The following is a 12,683-nucleotide window of genomic DNA, read 5'->3' on the forward strand; positions in this document are numbered from 1 at the left end:
GGGGGCCGTTGGGGCTGCACTTGCGCAGTGCGTCGCTGCGAGGCACGCTCTGGCGCGGTTTGGGTCCTGGGTCTGGCCCGGCGACGGTGGGCGCGGCGGGTCGGTGAGCGCGGAGGCGACGGGGCCTGGGAGCGCGCCCGGGCAGGATGCCCGAGATCAGGGTCACCCCCCTGGGTGAGTGGGGGGCGCTGGGCCGGCGCCGGGGGATGGGCTTGGGGTTGCGTCCCGGTCGCTGCTGTGCTGCGCCCTAGTTTTTCTAACGGCGACCTGAGGCGAGATCGCCGCCGCCACGTTTCCGACCCTTCGCACGTGGACCGAGGCTGCAGTCGCCTCCCGCCCCCACTCGGCCTCTGCTTCCTCCCCGTCCCCAGCCTCGCACCCGCCCAGCGCTGCGGTCCGTCCTCAGGTCGGCCCGCGGTTTCCTTGATCTCTGCAACCTGAAAGAAGAGAGCTTTGCTTCTTGGGGAAACACGTGCACTCTTAGAACCCTGACCGTTCCATCCAGAACAGCGCGAGGGAGAAAGCTCGCTCAGAGTCCAGGGTCCCGGAGACACGGGGGTGGTGGTTTGGGTGGCCGCCCTCGATTTCTCTGGGCGTCTCCGCTGCGCACACCCCCGCTGCGCCGCTCAGCGCTGCCTCCTCTCGGGGCTGGTGTCGGTGTCCGCGGTCTCCCTGCTCTTCCTCGTGGTGCAAGCTCTTTCTCCGAGTAGCCCCCCAGCCCCCTCAGGCGCAGGCGCTGAGCTGGTGACAGCTGCCTCACACCGGCACTGGCTCGAACGCCCCGCTCTCGCTGGTCGGAGCCCACGTCCCACCGCACCTGACCCGTGTCCCGCCCGCGGCCTCTCCTGGCCGTAGGCACAGGCTCCCCTCTGGCCGCTGGGACCTCACGCCCCCTCCAGCAGCCTCTGCAGGATGGGACTCTCCTTCCAGCCGCTTCTCCATCTGGCTCCTATTCTCAGCACCTGCTTTCCTCAAACAGTCCCCTTTCCCCGGCCCGCACCTGGGAGGGCCCCCAAGCTCACTCAGCCTCAGCACGACCAAAGCAGAACTGCTCCTCCCCTGCGTCCCTTCGCCAGTGTCTGCCTCGTGGGCTCCCTGGTCCCCTGGGCCAGGTGCGGAGACGCTCAGGCCCAGGGCCGTGGCGCACCTGCCCGCCCGCGGCTGCCCCCTCGCCTCCTGGGAAGCGCAAGCCTGTCTCAGTTCTGGACGTCTCTGTGCCGCCGCCGTGGGCGCGCGTCCCCAGCCGGCGCACTCGGCGCGTCTGGTGCGCGCGCACGTCGGCCATCCCCTTGCCCTGGAGCGTGAGCTCCCTGCAGACGGGCGTCTCCTGTGTCCTCTTCTGCGTCCTGCGTCCTCCCCTGTGCCCTGCAGCCGCTTCCTGCATCTCCAGCCCAGCTCAGGCCCCTGCCTTTGCCCCCGCGATTGCCGTGGTTCCTGTTGGGGACAGGCAGCCCGCGCCTGAGAGCCGGCTCCACGCCCAGGAGCCGTGTGCCTGGCAGGGATCGGTCCCTCCATTCCCGTGGCTTCACATTTCATGTTGACTTTAAAGAAGCGTGGCCTTTTTCCCGCCCACCTGTGTCTGGAGGCCTCTGAGCTGTTCTGGCCTCGAGACCCAAGGCCCAGCGGGGAGCAGGCAGCTGCTACCCTGCCCTCAGGGAGGCACGTCCCGGTGGGGACAGCAGCCACCCTGTGGCAGGGCTGCCTGAGGCACAGCTCTCGGCTGGCATCTCCTGCCCTCATCACGGGCGGCAGGCTTCTCAAGGGCCAGCCCCCATCCCGCTCCAGGCCCGGTCCCCTGGCGTGCGTGGTGCCAACAGAGGGTCAGGTGGCTGCAAAGGGAGGTTTGGGGTGGACACTGGAAAGCAGACCATTTGCTGTCACCAGGCCCTGCAAGGTCGTGTCCCTTTCCTTCTGGGCTCTCGGGCCTCAGGTGGCCATAGGAGGTGGCCAGGATGTGCCCCAGCTGGACAGGGCTCGGAGGTCAGGAACGTGGCTGGAACTCAGGTGCAGGCGTGATCCCTGTGGTTAGGTGGTCATTGCCGGGCTGAAGCCACGTGCGGGACCTTTGTTGGCACCACCAGGGGCAGGTCCTGAGGGGGTCCCGCCGCCCAGGCGTGACCCCGCCAGGTCTCAGGAGGGGTGTTCAAGCCCCACAGGCACCGGCGTGACTCCGTGGGTGCTGGGACCACAGTCGGGCAGCCGTAACTCAGCCCTTGGCTTTCGAGGGTACGGGTGGGTCACGGGGTGGGCTGCGGCCATCCATCCGACCGTGGGCAGCGGAGGCTGGGCCTGAGGCTGCAGGCACAGTGGGAGAGGTGGCCTGGGCGTTTTGTCCCCTCCCTGCGGGTCTTCCTATCTGTTTGTGGAGGTGGTGATGTTCTCGCCTCAGGTGTTGTCACACAGCAGCTTGTTACGGGGGTGGGGTGGGGGGTGGGGCCAGCAGCTGGGCTGTGGCCTTGGGGCTGGGCCGTCCTTGTAGCAGTGGGGGCGGGGGGTGGCCGCACCTCACTTGCTGTCCCTGCAGGGGCCGGCCAGGACGTGGGCCGGAGCTGCATCCTGGTCTCCATCGGGGGCAAGAACGTCATGCTGGACTGCGGAATGCACATGGGCTTCAACGACGACGTGAGTCCCGTGCGTGGGCTGCGGGGGGCCCTGTCGCCCCACCTGCTCCTCACAGAGGACGCGGGGCTCGGCCTCGGGCTCCGCCCTGCGGGATGGGGACAGTCTGGGCAGGTGGGCAGCGTAGTTCGCAGGTGGGCCCGGAGTCGCTGCATTCCTGGGCCGCCCCCACCGTCACGTGCCAGGCAGGGAGCCCTGCTTGGGGGCCGGTCTGCACAGGGGGGCCGTGTGGGGTGGGTCTGGCACTTGACCCTCCCGTGCCCGTGGGGGCTGTGAGCAGTCAGCAGTCCTGGCGCGGCCCCTGGGTGGAGGTGGTGCCCCGCAGCGCGCCGGCCGGCCCCGCCCCCCGGCTGACGTGCTCTCCTGACTTCTCAGAGGCGCTTCCCTGACTTTTCCTACATCACCCGCAACGGCCGGCTGACCGACTTCCTGGACTGCGTGATCATCAGGTGAGCCCTGCCCCAGGGCTGCTGGTGACAGGGCCGCGCGTGTGCCGTCGCCTGCCTCCGGACCCTGCGGAACCCAGGGGAGCTGCCCAGGCCCCGCCCCCGAGGCCCGCCCCTCCGCGCGTGGGTGCCGGCCCTGGCGGAGGTGCCCTCGCTTGTGGTCATAAGCGCCCATGGCTGCTCCTTGGTGGGCTGCAGGCCACCGGCAGGGGAAGGGCGGTCAGCACTTTGCGCCGGGCCGTGGGTGAGAACCCAGGTTCCCCAGGCAGACCGGGCTGCGTCGGGTCTCCGACGGCTACGGCCGTGACTGCCCCCGCCCCCCAGCCCCTCCTCCCCAAAGGCCTCCCCAGGCGACCTTGCCCGGCCTGCCCCTCACCTGCGGGTCTCGACCCCTGCTTGACTGGACAGGGCTCCGACCTCCCTGCTCACGCCTCACGCCCTGCCGACGGTCACAGGTGGCCAGGGACCCACTGCTCGCGGCCCTGACCGTCTCGTGGCCTAGCCACCCTCAGCTGCTCTGGGGCTCTCGGGGGCTGTCCCTCCCACGACAGGGCTCGGCCCCACGGCCACGTCAGCTGTGGGTGGCGCAGCTGCGCCCGCTCCGTCCCTGTGTTGCGGGGTGTTCCCGACCACCGCCCACAGCGCACTGTCCCCGGAGCTGCTTTCTATCTTCAAGGAACGTGTCACCGTCTGGTACACGTTTCAGCTGTTTACTTGCTTATTGGCAAACAAGACGTGCAGGCTGTTGGGTCCAGGGAGGCGGCCGTCTCTGTCCGCTCCGCCCTCGCCCCCCAGTGCCGGGGCCCAGGGCGCCCCCGCGGGCGGGCGGGCGGGCGGGCGGGGGCACGGCGGAGCCTAGCGCTGGTGTGGGGGCCGGTGCGCAGGGGCCGGCTGACCGTGCTGCGCCCCCAGCCACTTCCACCTGGACCACTGCGGGGCGCTGCCCTACTTCAGCGAGATGGTGGGCTACGACGGGCCCATCTACATGACCCACCCCACCCAGGCCATCTGCCCCATCCTGCTGGAGGACTACCGCAAGGTCGCTGTGGACAAGAAGGGCGAGGCCAACTTCTTCACCTCGCAGATGATCAAGGACTGCATGAAGAAGGTGGTGGCCGTCCACCTCCACCAGACAGTGCAGGTCGGGGCCGCGGCGCGGGGCGCGGGCGGCCGGGGCGGGCAGAGCCAGGCGCTGCGGGGCCGCGGGGTGCGGGCTCCGTCTCGGGGACGCAGCTGGGGGGTGGCGGGGCCGACAGCCGGTGGGGCTCCAGTGGGTAACGGGCCAGCGACGCTGGGCTCGCCTGTGTGCTCAGCGTCTGTGGGTGCTGCTTGTCAGGTGCGCGCACGTCTGGAGCCGTTTTATCCGGACTGAGCCTCTCTCTGTCCGTGCGCGGTGTCCGTGTGTCGTTAAGGAGGCCTTTTGTCGCAGGCTGTGTGTCTGGTAACGCGGGGGACGTCTGCAGGGTGTATCGTCTCGTCTTTTCACTTTCAACCTTTCTGGATTGTACTGGGACGTGGCTCTGTCAGGGGGCATGGGGTCCGCGTTTGCGGACCCAGCCTGGTTCCCTGCCCTCCAGACATGCATTTCCCGAGGTCACTGTGCCGTGGCTGTCCCTGTTCGCTCCCTGTTGCCGTCTTGCTTGATGTTTCTTTCTTTCCTTTATTGCTCACTTTAGATTGACTTTTTTTCTGTAAAGTTCGGTTTCTTGCCCTGACTGGTGTGGCTCAGTGGACTGGGCATTGTTCTGCAACGTGAAGGGTCACCTGCTCGGTTCCCAGTCGGGGCTCAGGCCCGGGTTGCGGGCCAGGTCCCTGGTTGGGGGCGTGAGAGGCAGCCAAGTGATCTATGTTTCTCACATCGATGTTTTTCTCTCTCTTGCTCTTTCTCCCTTCTCCTGCCTCTAAAACTAAGTAATTAAAATCTTTACAAAGCTTTCTTTTTCCTTTTGTTGGGTTAGTGATGATGTATTGATGTGTCACTGTTTTAGTGGTGGAGGTGGCCACGTGCATCCACAGCAACGAGACCTAAGGCACTTGGGCCTTTCCTGGGCAGCACAAGGGTCTCGGTGTTGCAGCCCCTTGAGCTCCCCCCGCCCCCCCCCCGTCTGAGACACTGGCGGCCGCGGCTGCATTTTGAGTCCCTTGGTCGACAGGAGCCTGGCAGGGCTTCGGGGGCGGGCGTCTCCGTTCACACTTCCGCTGCCTCCGCGTGGTCCTCGCTGCTTGTTCGGGAGAGTTTGCCTCCGGCCTGACGAGCAGCCGCGGGGACCTGCCTTGGCCGACGTCCGTCTGGGCTCCTCCTGCCTGCCCCCCGGGAGGTGGCGGCCGCGGGGGCAGAGCTCTAGGCCCGCAGCCACCCCTCAGCCTCCCCGGCCCCGGGGGCCCCAGGGGCTGGCGTCAGGCTCCGGCACGGCCGCTTGCCGGGTCTCGCCCTGGGTCGGGGGGTGGGGGGTCGGGTCTTGGGGCTCCGGGCCGCTGCCGCCCTGTCTTGCTATGCGTTTCGGGTCACGAACTCTCTCTGGTGTTTCTGTTCCGCTGTTAACTTCCTCCACTGAATTCTTAATTCCAGTCATTACACTTCTGGTTTTAAAATTTTTATTTTTAAAAAGTTCCTGGTTCTGTGTCAAGACTCTTAACCTGGTCCTTACTTGCATGGGCACGTTGGTCACACGGTGCCCCTCTGCCGGCCCCTCTGCCGGCCGCAGGCCCTGCCGCCGCTCTCTCCCTTCCGACCTGTCCTCTCGTCTCTGCGGTCGAGCTGGGTCGGCCTGAGAACAGGACGCCGTCTGTGAGGAGCGGGGGACGGCAAGTGACGCCGCCCACCCGCGCTCCCCTCCCAGGTGGACGAGGAGCTGCAGATCAAGGCCTACTACGCGGGCCACGTGCTGGGGGCGGCCATGTTCCAGATCAGAGTGGGCTCGGAGTCGGTGGTCTACACGGTGAGCAGAGGCGCTCGGGGGCTGGGGGCGGGGCCGCCGGGGCGGGGCGGGGCCCCTTCTGTAACACCGCGTCCCGCAGGGCGACTACAACATGACCCCGGACCGGCACCTGGGGTGAGTCGGCGGGCACTCGTTGGCTCCATCCTGGGGGCCCTGCCCCGGGCGCACTGCCCTTCCTGGACGGCCGGGGCGGGACGGTGGCCCCGCGTCCCCGTGGGAGGCAGAGTCTCTTCCCCGGTCTTCACGCGAGCGCTGCCCAGGCCTGTGCAGAGGGGCTGCGGCTGCGGGTCGGCCCTGGAGGCCTCGGCTGAGAGCGGGGCTGGGGCCCGGCCGCCCCCGACCTGCAGCTGTGCGCACGGCCCTCCCCGGCCACGCCCACTGCCTTACAGGGCCGCTTGGATCGACAAATGCCGCCCCACCCTGCTCATCACGGAGTCCACGTACGCCACGACCATCCGCGACTCCAAGCGCTGCCGGGAGCGAGACTTCCTGAAGAAGGTCCACGAGACCGTGGAGCGTGGCGGGAAGGTGGCCGGCAGCGGCGGGGCAGCAGGCGGGGGTCCTGGGCTGAATGGAGGGGCGCAGGAGGGAGGCTGGGTGAGCCTCGCGAGGACCAGCTCCCTCTGGCCCTTCTGGGGCCCCAGCCCCAGGCTGGCCGGAGCACCCACCAGGGTCCCGTCTGGACAGACTGGCTGGAGGCGGGATGCGGGTGGGGCCGCCTCCTCAGGGATCTCAGGGACCACAGGCCTGCGGCTGGAAGAGCTGCTGGAAGAGCTGCCGGCAAGGCCGTGGGCTTGGCCTGGGCAGGCAGCGCGGCCAGGACCCCCCCCGCCAGCCTCTCCCCCACCGCACAGGTGCTGATCCCCGTGTTCGCGCTGGGCCGAGCCCAGGAGCTCTGCATTCTGCTGGAGACCTTCTGGTAGGGGCAGCGGGTGGCTTCCGGGAGCCCAGCCTGGGGGGGCGCGAGGGCGCGAGGGCGCGGGGCGGGACGCAGCCGGCCTGTCCTGCGGCCCCTCCACGGCGGCCCCGCACCATCCACAGGGAGCGCATGAACCTGAAGGCCCCCATCTACTTCTCGACGGGCCTGACGGAGAAGGCCAACCACTACTACAAGCTCTTCATCACCTGGACCAACCAGAAGATCCGGAAGACCTTCGTCCAGAGGAACATGTTCGAGTTCAAGCACATCAAGGCCTTCGACCGAGCTTTTGCCGACAACCCGGGTCCCATGGTGAGGCCCTGGCCCGGGGGGCGGCGTGGAGCTGGGGGGTGGCGGGCACAGCCACCTGTGCCTGCTGCAGCCGGGGCGTGCGCCCAAGCCGGCGCCAGGCGCCCCACGTGCATCCCTCCCTCGTGTCTGGGGGAGTGTTCGGTCTCCCGGGGGATGGGGCGCAGCTGTGCTGCGGGGCGATGCAGCCGGGGGTGGGAGGGGCGCGAGGGCTGCAGCGGGAGGCCCCGGGGGCAGGGCGGGGTGCGGCCCGGGGTGCGGGTGGCCCTGACTGGACCCCCCCGCCCCCCCAGGTCGTGTTTGCCACGCCCGGGATGCTGCACGCCGGCCAGTCCCTGCAGATCTTCCGGAAGTGGGCAGGGAATGAGAAGAACATGGTGAGGGGCCCGGGAGGCTGTGCAGAGGTGGAGAGCAGGGGCTCCCGGGCTTGGGGGCGCTGCCGCCGTGGGGGGGGGGCTCGGGACCCCGGGGCCCAGTCGGTGTCTGACCCAGGCATCTCCGATCGTCGCCGTGTTTCTGCCAGGGCTCCCTCCTGGGCGGGGGTCATGGTGCGCCCGGGTCGGCCGGGGGTCTGGCAGGGGAGAAGGGCCTCCGCCCAGGATTCGGAGGAGCGGGGCGCGGGGCTGTCCCACGCGGAAGCCCTGAGGCAGGAGGCGGAGGCCATGCAGGTGGCCACCAGCTCTGTCCTTTTCTGCCCTGCAGGTCATCATGCCTGGCTACTGCGTACAGGGCACCGTGGGCCACAAGATCCTCAGCGGGCAGCGCAAGCTGGAGATGGAGGGGCGGCAGGTGGTGAGTGCCCCCCGCTCCCCGGCCCCCCCGGCCCCCCGGGCCGGCCGTGACGGCCTGCGCTCTGTGCCGTCGCAGCTGGAGGTCCGGATGCAGGTGGAGTACATGTCCTTCAGCGCCCACGCCGACGCCAAGGGCGTCATGCAGCTGGTGGGCCAGGCGGAGCCCGGGAGCGTGCTGCTGGTGCACGGGGAGGCCAAGAAGATGGAGTTCCTGCGGCGGAAGATCGAGCAGGAGCTCCGTAGGCCGGGGGGGGCAGGGCCGGGCGGGGCCGGGGTCCGCGAGGCGCGCGCGGGCGCCCCTGATCCTCTCTGCCTCTCGGGCCAGGGGTCAGCTGCTACATGCCGGCCAACGGCGAGACGGTGACGCTGCCCACCAGCCCCAGCATCCCTGTGGGCATCTCCCTGGGGCTGCTGAAGCGGGAAATGGCGCAGGGTATGCCGGCCGGGGGGCGGGGGTGCCGGCTGGGGCGGGCGGACTCCGCTGACCGCGCTGACTGCCGCCCTTCCCTGAAGGGCTGCTCCCGGACGCCAAAAAGCCCCGGCTGCTGCACGGCACCCTGATCATGAAGGACAGCGTGAGCGCGCGCGGGCCATCCCGGGGCGGGGGGGCGGGGGAGGCGGGGGCCGGGGGCAGGGCCCCTGCGCGCGCTCACCTGCCCCTGCCCCGCAGAACTTCCGGCTCGTGTCCTCGGAGCAGGCCCTCAAGGAGCTGGGCCTGGCCGAGCACCAGCTGCGCTTCACGTGCCGTGTGCACCTGCACGACGCGCGGAAGGAGCAGGAGACGGCCCTGCGCGTCTACAGCCACCTGAAGGGGTGGGTGCCGCCCCGCTGGCCCTGGGGGCGGGGGCGGAGGGGCATCCCTGTGCTCTCCCCGCGCCCACCGCGCCGTGTCCCGCAGTCTCCTCAAGGACCGCTGCGTGCAGCACCTCCCGGACGGCTCAGTGACCGTGGAGTCCATCCTCATCCAGGCCGCCGCCCACTCGGAGGACCCGGGCACCAAAGTGCTGCTCGTCTCCTGGACCTACCAGGTGTGTGGCAGGACGCGCGAGGCCCTGCGCCCGGCAGCCGGGGTGGGGGGCATGGGGGAGGGCGGGGCAACAGCCTCTGGTGTCCCTGTAGGATGAAGAGCTGGGCAGCTACCTCACGTCCCTCCTCAAGAAGGGCCTGCCGCAGGCCCCCGGTGGAGGCAGCTGATGCCCGCCCGCCACCTGCCGTTCCCCGAGGGACCCGACCCCGCTCCAGGGCAGGGTCTGCGTCTGCGCCCGCGCCCTGGCCCCGTCCACGGGGACACCGCCAGTGTCTCGTGTCTGCCAAGTGGCTGTTCTTGGTAGAATAAATAAATAAATAAATAATCCTGGAGACTTCTTCTTGTTTTATTTGTACCTCTGGGCAGGGATGTTCCCCTCCAGTTAAAACAACCAAAGGCCCCACCTCCCCCACTGGCCTGGGGCCACCAGGTCCGCTGGGAGCCCCTCGTGCACAGCTGGGGCCTGCAGGGCTGGGCCGGCCAAGGCCAGGCCCCTGGGGGTCATCTGTGGCTTCAGTGCCATGGGCCCTACAGACACAAGGCCAGCAGCTTCAGGGCGCTGGAAGCAGGACCTGTGGACAGATGCTAGGTCGCCTTGGGGGTGGGGGTGTCTGTGGGGGCGGGGGAGCCCCCGCTCACTTTCAGAGCCCCCCCCTTCGGTTCCCCCTCCCCGTTGGGAACTCACGGGGGGTGGGCCTGAGGGCCATGAGCACCTCACCCCAGGCCTCCTGCCGTGGGGCCACTGGTCTCCGGCTTGAAGTCTGGCTGACCTGGGGCCTTTCTGCCCCCTGGGCCCTGACTTTCCTGCTGGGCACAGGCTACATCCCCGGCTGCTAGAACGACAGAGGAGAGCGGTGACAGCAAGGCCACCAAGGGCTCCTCCAGCAAGGACCTGGCCTGGAGTGGGGTCGATGGCGGGGTCCGAGCAGGGCCGCCCCCACCTCTTACCACGGTCCTCGAGGTCCCTGTAGAGCACCGACTTCAGGAACAAGCCGTGGGCTGGCGCCACACGTGTCTGGTGCCTGCCCAGGGGGTCCCGGCTCTCAAGGATCAGCCTCACCTGAGCAGGTGTCAGAGTCCCCAGCCCCACGGCCACCAGCACCGCTGTCATCCTCCGCACCTGCCGCCCAAAGCCGAGACTGCCGCCCAGGCCGAGCGGCCCCGCGCCCCCTCCGCCCCGGGCAGGGCCCCAGAACAGAGCCCACCTGCCTGTACAGGAAGGACTGGCTTTCGAACTCCAGGCTCCAGAACTGTAACCTCCTAGGGACACAGGCACCTGTGACATCCAGGCCGTAGGGTGGCCCCAGGCCAGGGCAGGGGGCCTGGGAAGCCCACTGACTGGTACCCACCCTCCCCTGCACCGACCGCCCCACCCCTTAAGGGAAACCAGGCAGCTGTCACGGGCGAGTCGGGGGGAGGGCAGAGCCTTCTGGGGGCCTTGCCATGGGGGTGGGGCCCTCACGCCGAGGCGCTAAGGCCCTGGTCCTGGCCCCGCGGCAGCTCATCTGCTGGAGACCCAAGCCTCCAGCCGGACCTCTCTGGCGTGAGTTCACGGCTGGCTGCAGAAGTCCCTCCTCCCTTCAGTTCCGGCCCAAACCAGGAGGGTTCCCGAAGCCGGCGGCTGCCATGTGGCTGGAGGCCCCTGGTATGGTGTCGGGCGCAGTGGAACCAGCCCTGTCAGGCTGGGCCAGGACCACTGGCCTGGTGCACAGCCCCAGCAGGACCTTTTCAGTGGCCGCCAAGGCCTGCCCCCTGGGCAGGGAGCCCTGGGCAGGGCTGAGTGCCCGCAGAGAAGGGCGGTCTTCTCTGTCCTCTGTCCCCCAGCCTCGGGGGAGGGCAACTGCAGGTTTGTGGGCACCACCTCACTGCCCCGCACTGCCCCAGCAGGTGCCCGGGACACCCCCCCTCTGCCGAGCCGGCCCCCCTCACCTTCCCTCCTGGGGAAGGAGGAAGGGGCTGGCCGGGCCAGGGGACACGGAGGCCCGGCGCAGCGTGCGCACGGAGCTAGGGGACTCGCTGCCGGCCGACTGGAAGGCGCTGAAGTCGTGCGTCCCCAGGAGGTGCTGGGCAGCCTCCTGCATGGCAGCCACGTCCAAGCAGCTGCAGAGAGCCAGGGGAGCGGTCAGGCGGCGGCCGGCCTGGGTGGGGGGTGGCAACCCCACCCTCCGCTCTCACACCGGCACTCACGTGGCCTGCAGTGCCCAGCATCGGTGGCGTTCAAACACCGGCAGCTGGTCATACCGGGGGCAGCCAGTGGCCAGGCGGTACAGGTAGGTCCTGGACGAGGCAGAGTGCCGGGCATGGAAGTCACCGGGCACGCGGAAGGCCTGCAGGATCCTGTGGGAGTAAGGCCAGGCCCACCGCAACAATGATGCGCGCGCGCGCACGCGCACGCGCGCACACACACACACACACCCCACCACCACCACCCCCCCCCGCCCCTCCCTTGGTTGCTCCCCTATCACTGTCAAGAACGGCGGCCTGGACACCAAGTCCTTTCTGGTCTCGGCCTCCAGGGGGGTAGCGCAGAGGGTGCTCACCGGATGGCGGGGTGCTTCAGGTGGGTGTTGAGGGCCTGCGTCAGGACTTCGGGGGAGAAGGGCGGCTGGCCTGAGCGGCGCTGGACGTCCAGGTGCGCCGCGTTGCTCAGGGCGTGGACCCCCGCATCCGTGCGGCTGGAGATGGTGAACTTCACCGGCACGACCGATTTCAGCCCCTCCGCGGCCTCCTGCGGGGAGAGAGCCGCCGGGGGCGGGGCGGGCAGCGCAAGGCGCAGACCCCGTGTTCCCACAGGTGCCGGGCTCCCACTTGCCCCTCCTGGGGGTCGCTCTCCTCCATCCCAGGCGGCAGCCGGCGGAGCTCACCTCCAGGTAGTTCTGGACCCCGACGGCGCGTTGGGCGCCCCTGACGGCCGCGACCCCGCTGTAGGCAGAGGCGGGCGAGGTCAAGGGCGGATGCGGCCCCGCCCGCGCCCATTCCTTCCCAGCGTCGCGGCCCGAGGCCGGACGTACGGGTCCTAAATATAGCTCCCGCCCTTCCCTCGCGCGCCGGCTGCCCTCGGAGACCAGCTCCGGTGCTTCCCGCGGCGCCGCATTGCGCGTGGGGGTCGCGGCCACCGGAGAGTCCGGGAGACGTACTTAAAGTCGGTGCCCAAGTACTGGAAGTACACGAGGTAGCGCGCCCGCACCGAACCCGCGGCCGGGCCCGAGCCCATGGCCTGGCCGGTCCGAACCGAGAAGCACCCAGGGGAGCCGGGGGCCGCACGTGCGTCCCTGCGCGCGCGCGCGCGCGCGTACGCAACCTGGCCACGCCCCCGGTCGCTCCCGCGTCTGCGCCCTGGCTTTCGCCCCGCCCCAGCAGCCCTCCACACCCGCCCCAAGGCCGCCAAGGGCGGGGGCAGCGGAGGCGGGGTCAGACTTAGGGAGTGGGTGCAAAGTGCCGGCCGCTGCGGAGCGCGTGGGCTCGACTCGGGCAGCGACGTCCCGGGAGACGCTCTCACAGCCGCGCCCTGACCCGCACGCCCCCTCGTGCGTGCACTCATTCGCTCGTCTGCCCACCTTCTCACTCGAGTCCTTCCGCCGCGTTCTGGCCCAGAGGGTTTTGCAAACGCCCCTCGTTGCGCAACAGCGGGAT

General features: G+C 69.5%; 2 protein-coding genes across 4 annotated transcripts; one reads left to right on the forward strand and one right to left on the reverse strand.

Moving 5' to 3' along the window:
- Positions 1 to 9: 9 nt before the first annotated feature.
- Positions 10 to 9,359, forward strand: INTS11 (integrator complex subunit 11). 2 transcript variants are annotated; one of them, XM_054584262.1, is made up of 17 exons: positions 10 to 174; positions 2,525 to 2,622; positions 2,995 to 3,068; positions 3,978 to 4,173; positions 5,906 to 6,004; positions 6,084 to 6,118; positions 6,394 to 6,532; positions 6,859 to 6,923; positions 7,046 to 7,235; positions 7,526 to 7,609; positions 7,935 to 8,024; positions 8,100 to 8,262; positions 8,349 to 8,456; positions 8,537 to 8,598; positions 8,694 to 8,836; positions 8,922 to 9,051; positions 9,143 to 9,359. In XM_054584262.1, the coding sequence occupies exons 1-17, from the start codon at positions 147 to 149 to the stop codon at positions 9,215 to 9,217; spliced, it is 1,779 nt and encodes a 592-aa protein (XP_054440237.1). In that variant the 5' UTR covers positions 10 to 146; the 3' UTR covers positions 9,218 to 9,359. The 2 variants fall into 2 exon arrangements, with proteins under 2 accessions (XP_054440237.1, XP_054440229.1); XM_054584254.1 differs by having other exon boundaries at positions 3,978 to 4,206; positions 9,143 to 9,357.
- Positions 9,360 to 9,388: 29 nt separating this feature from the next.
- On the reverse strand, positions 9,389 to 12,314 carry PUSL1 (pseudouridine synthase like 1). 2 transcript variants are annotated; one of them, XM_054584348.1, is made up of 9 exons: positions 12,188 to 12,314; positions 11,915 to 11,972; positions 11,591 to 11,778; positions 11,238 to 11,387; positions 10,980 to 11,150; positions 10,256 to 10,310; positions 9,999 to 10,170; positions 9,736 to 9,880; positions 9,389 to 9,622 (listed from the first exon to the last, which is right to left on the reverse strand). In XM_054584348.1, exons 1-8 carry the CDS (start codon positions 12,262 to 12,264, stop codon positions 9,765 to 9,767), a joined length of 987 nt encoding a protein of 328 aa, XP_054440323.1. In that variant the 5' UTR covers positions 12,265 to 12,314; the 3' UTR covers positions 9,389 to 9,622; positions 9,736 to 9,764. The 2 variants fall into 2 exon arrangements, with proteins under 2 accessions (XP_054440323.1, XP_054440313.1); XM_054584338.1 differs by having other exon boundaries at positions 9,736 to 10,170.
- Between the last annotated feature and the right edge of the window lie 369 nt (positions 12,315 to 12,683).

This window comes from Pteronotus mesoamericanus, unplaced genomic scaffold (assembly GCF_021234165.1).
Source record: "Pteronotus mesoamericanus isolate MK-2021 breed Mesoamerican mustached bat unplaced genomic scaffold, CSHL_Meso_final contig_1193, whole genome shotgun sequence".
In the NCBI taxonomy this organism is placed as follows: Eukaryota; Metazoa; Chordata; class Mammalia; order Chiroptera; family Mormoopidae; genus Pteronotus; species Pteronotus mesoamericanus.

Excerpts from the sequence above, each read along its gene's own strand:
- INTS11 (XM_054584254.1), top strand. The coding sequence starts at position 147 with ATGCCCGAGATCAGGGTCACCCCCCTGG. Across the intron at positions 7,236-7,525 it reads CCGACAACCCGGGTCCCATG|GTCGTGTTTGCCACGCCCGG; the intron begins GTGAGGCCCTGG and ends CCGCCCCCCCAG. Across the intron at positions 9,052-9,142 it reads TCGTCTCCTGGACCTACCAG|GATGAAGAGCTGGGCAGCTA; the intron begins GTGTGTGGCAGG and ends GTGTCCCTGTAG.
- PUSL1 (XM_054584338.1), bottom strand. The coding sequence starts at position 12,264 with ATGGGCTCGGGCCCGGCCGCGGGTTCGGTGCGGGCGCGCTACCTCGTG. Across the intron at positions 11,779-11,914 it reads GGGTCCAGAACTACCTGGAG|GAGGCCGCGGAGGGGCTGAA; the intron begins GTGAGCTCCGCC and ends CTCTCCCCGCAG. Across the intron at positions 9,623-9,735 it reads GGCCCTCAGGCCCACCCCCC|GTCCTGCTTCCAGCGCCCTG; the intron begins GTGAGTTCCCAA and ends ATCTGTCCACAG.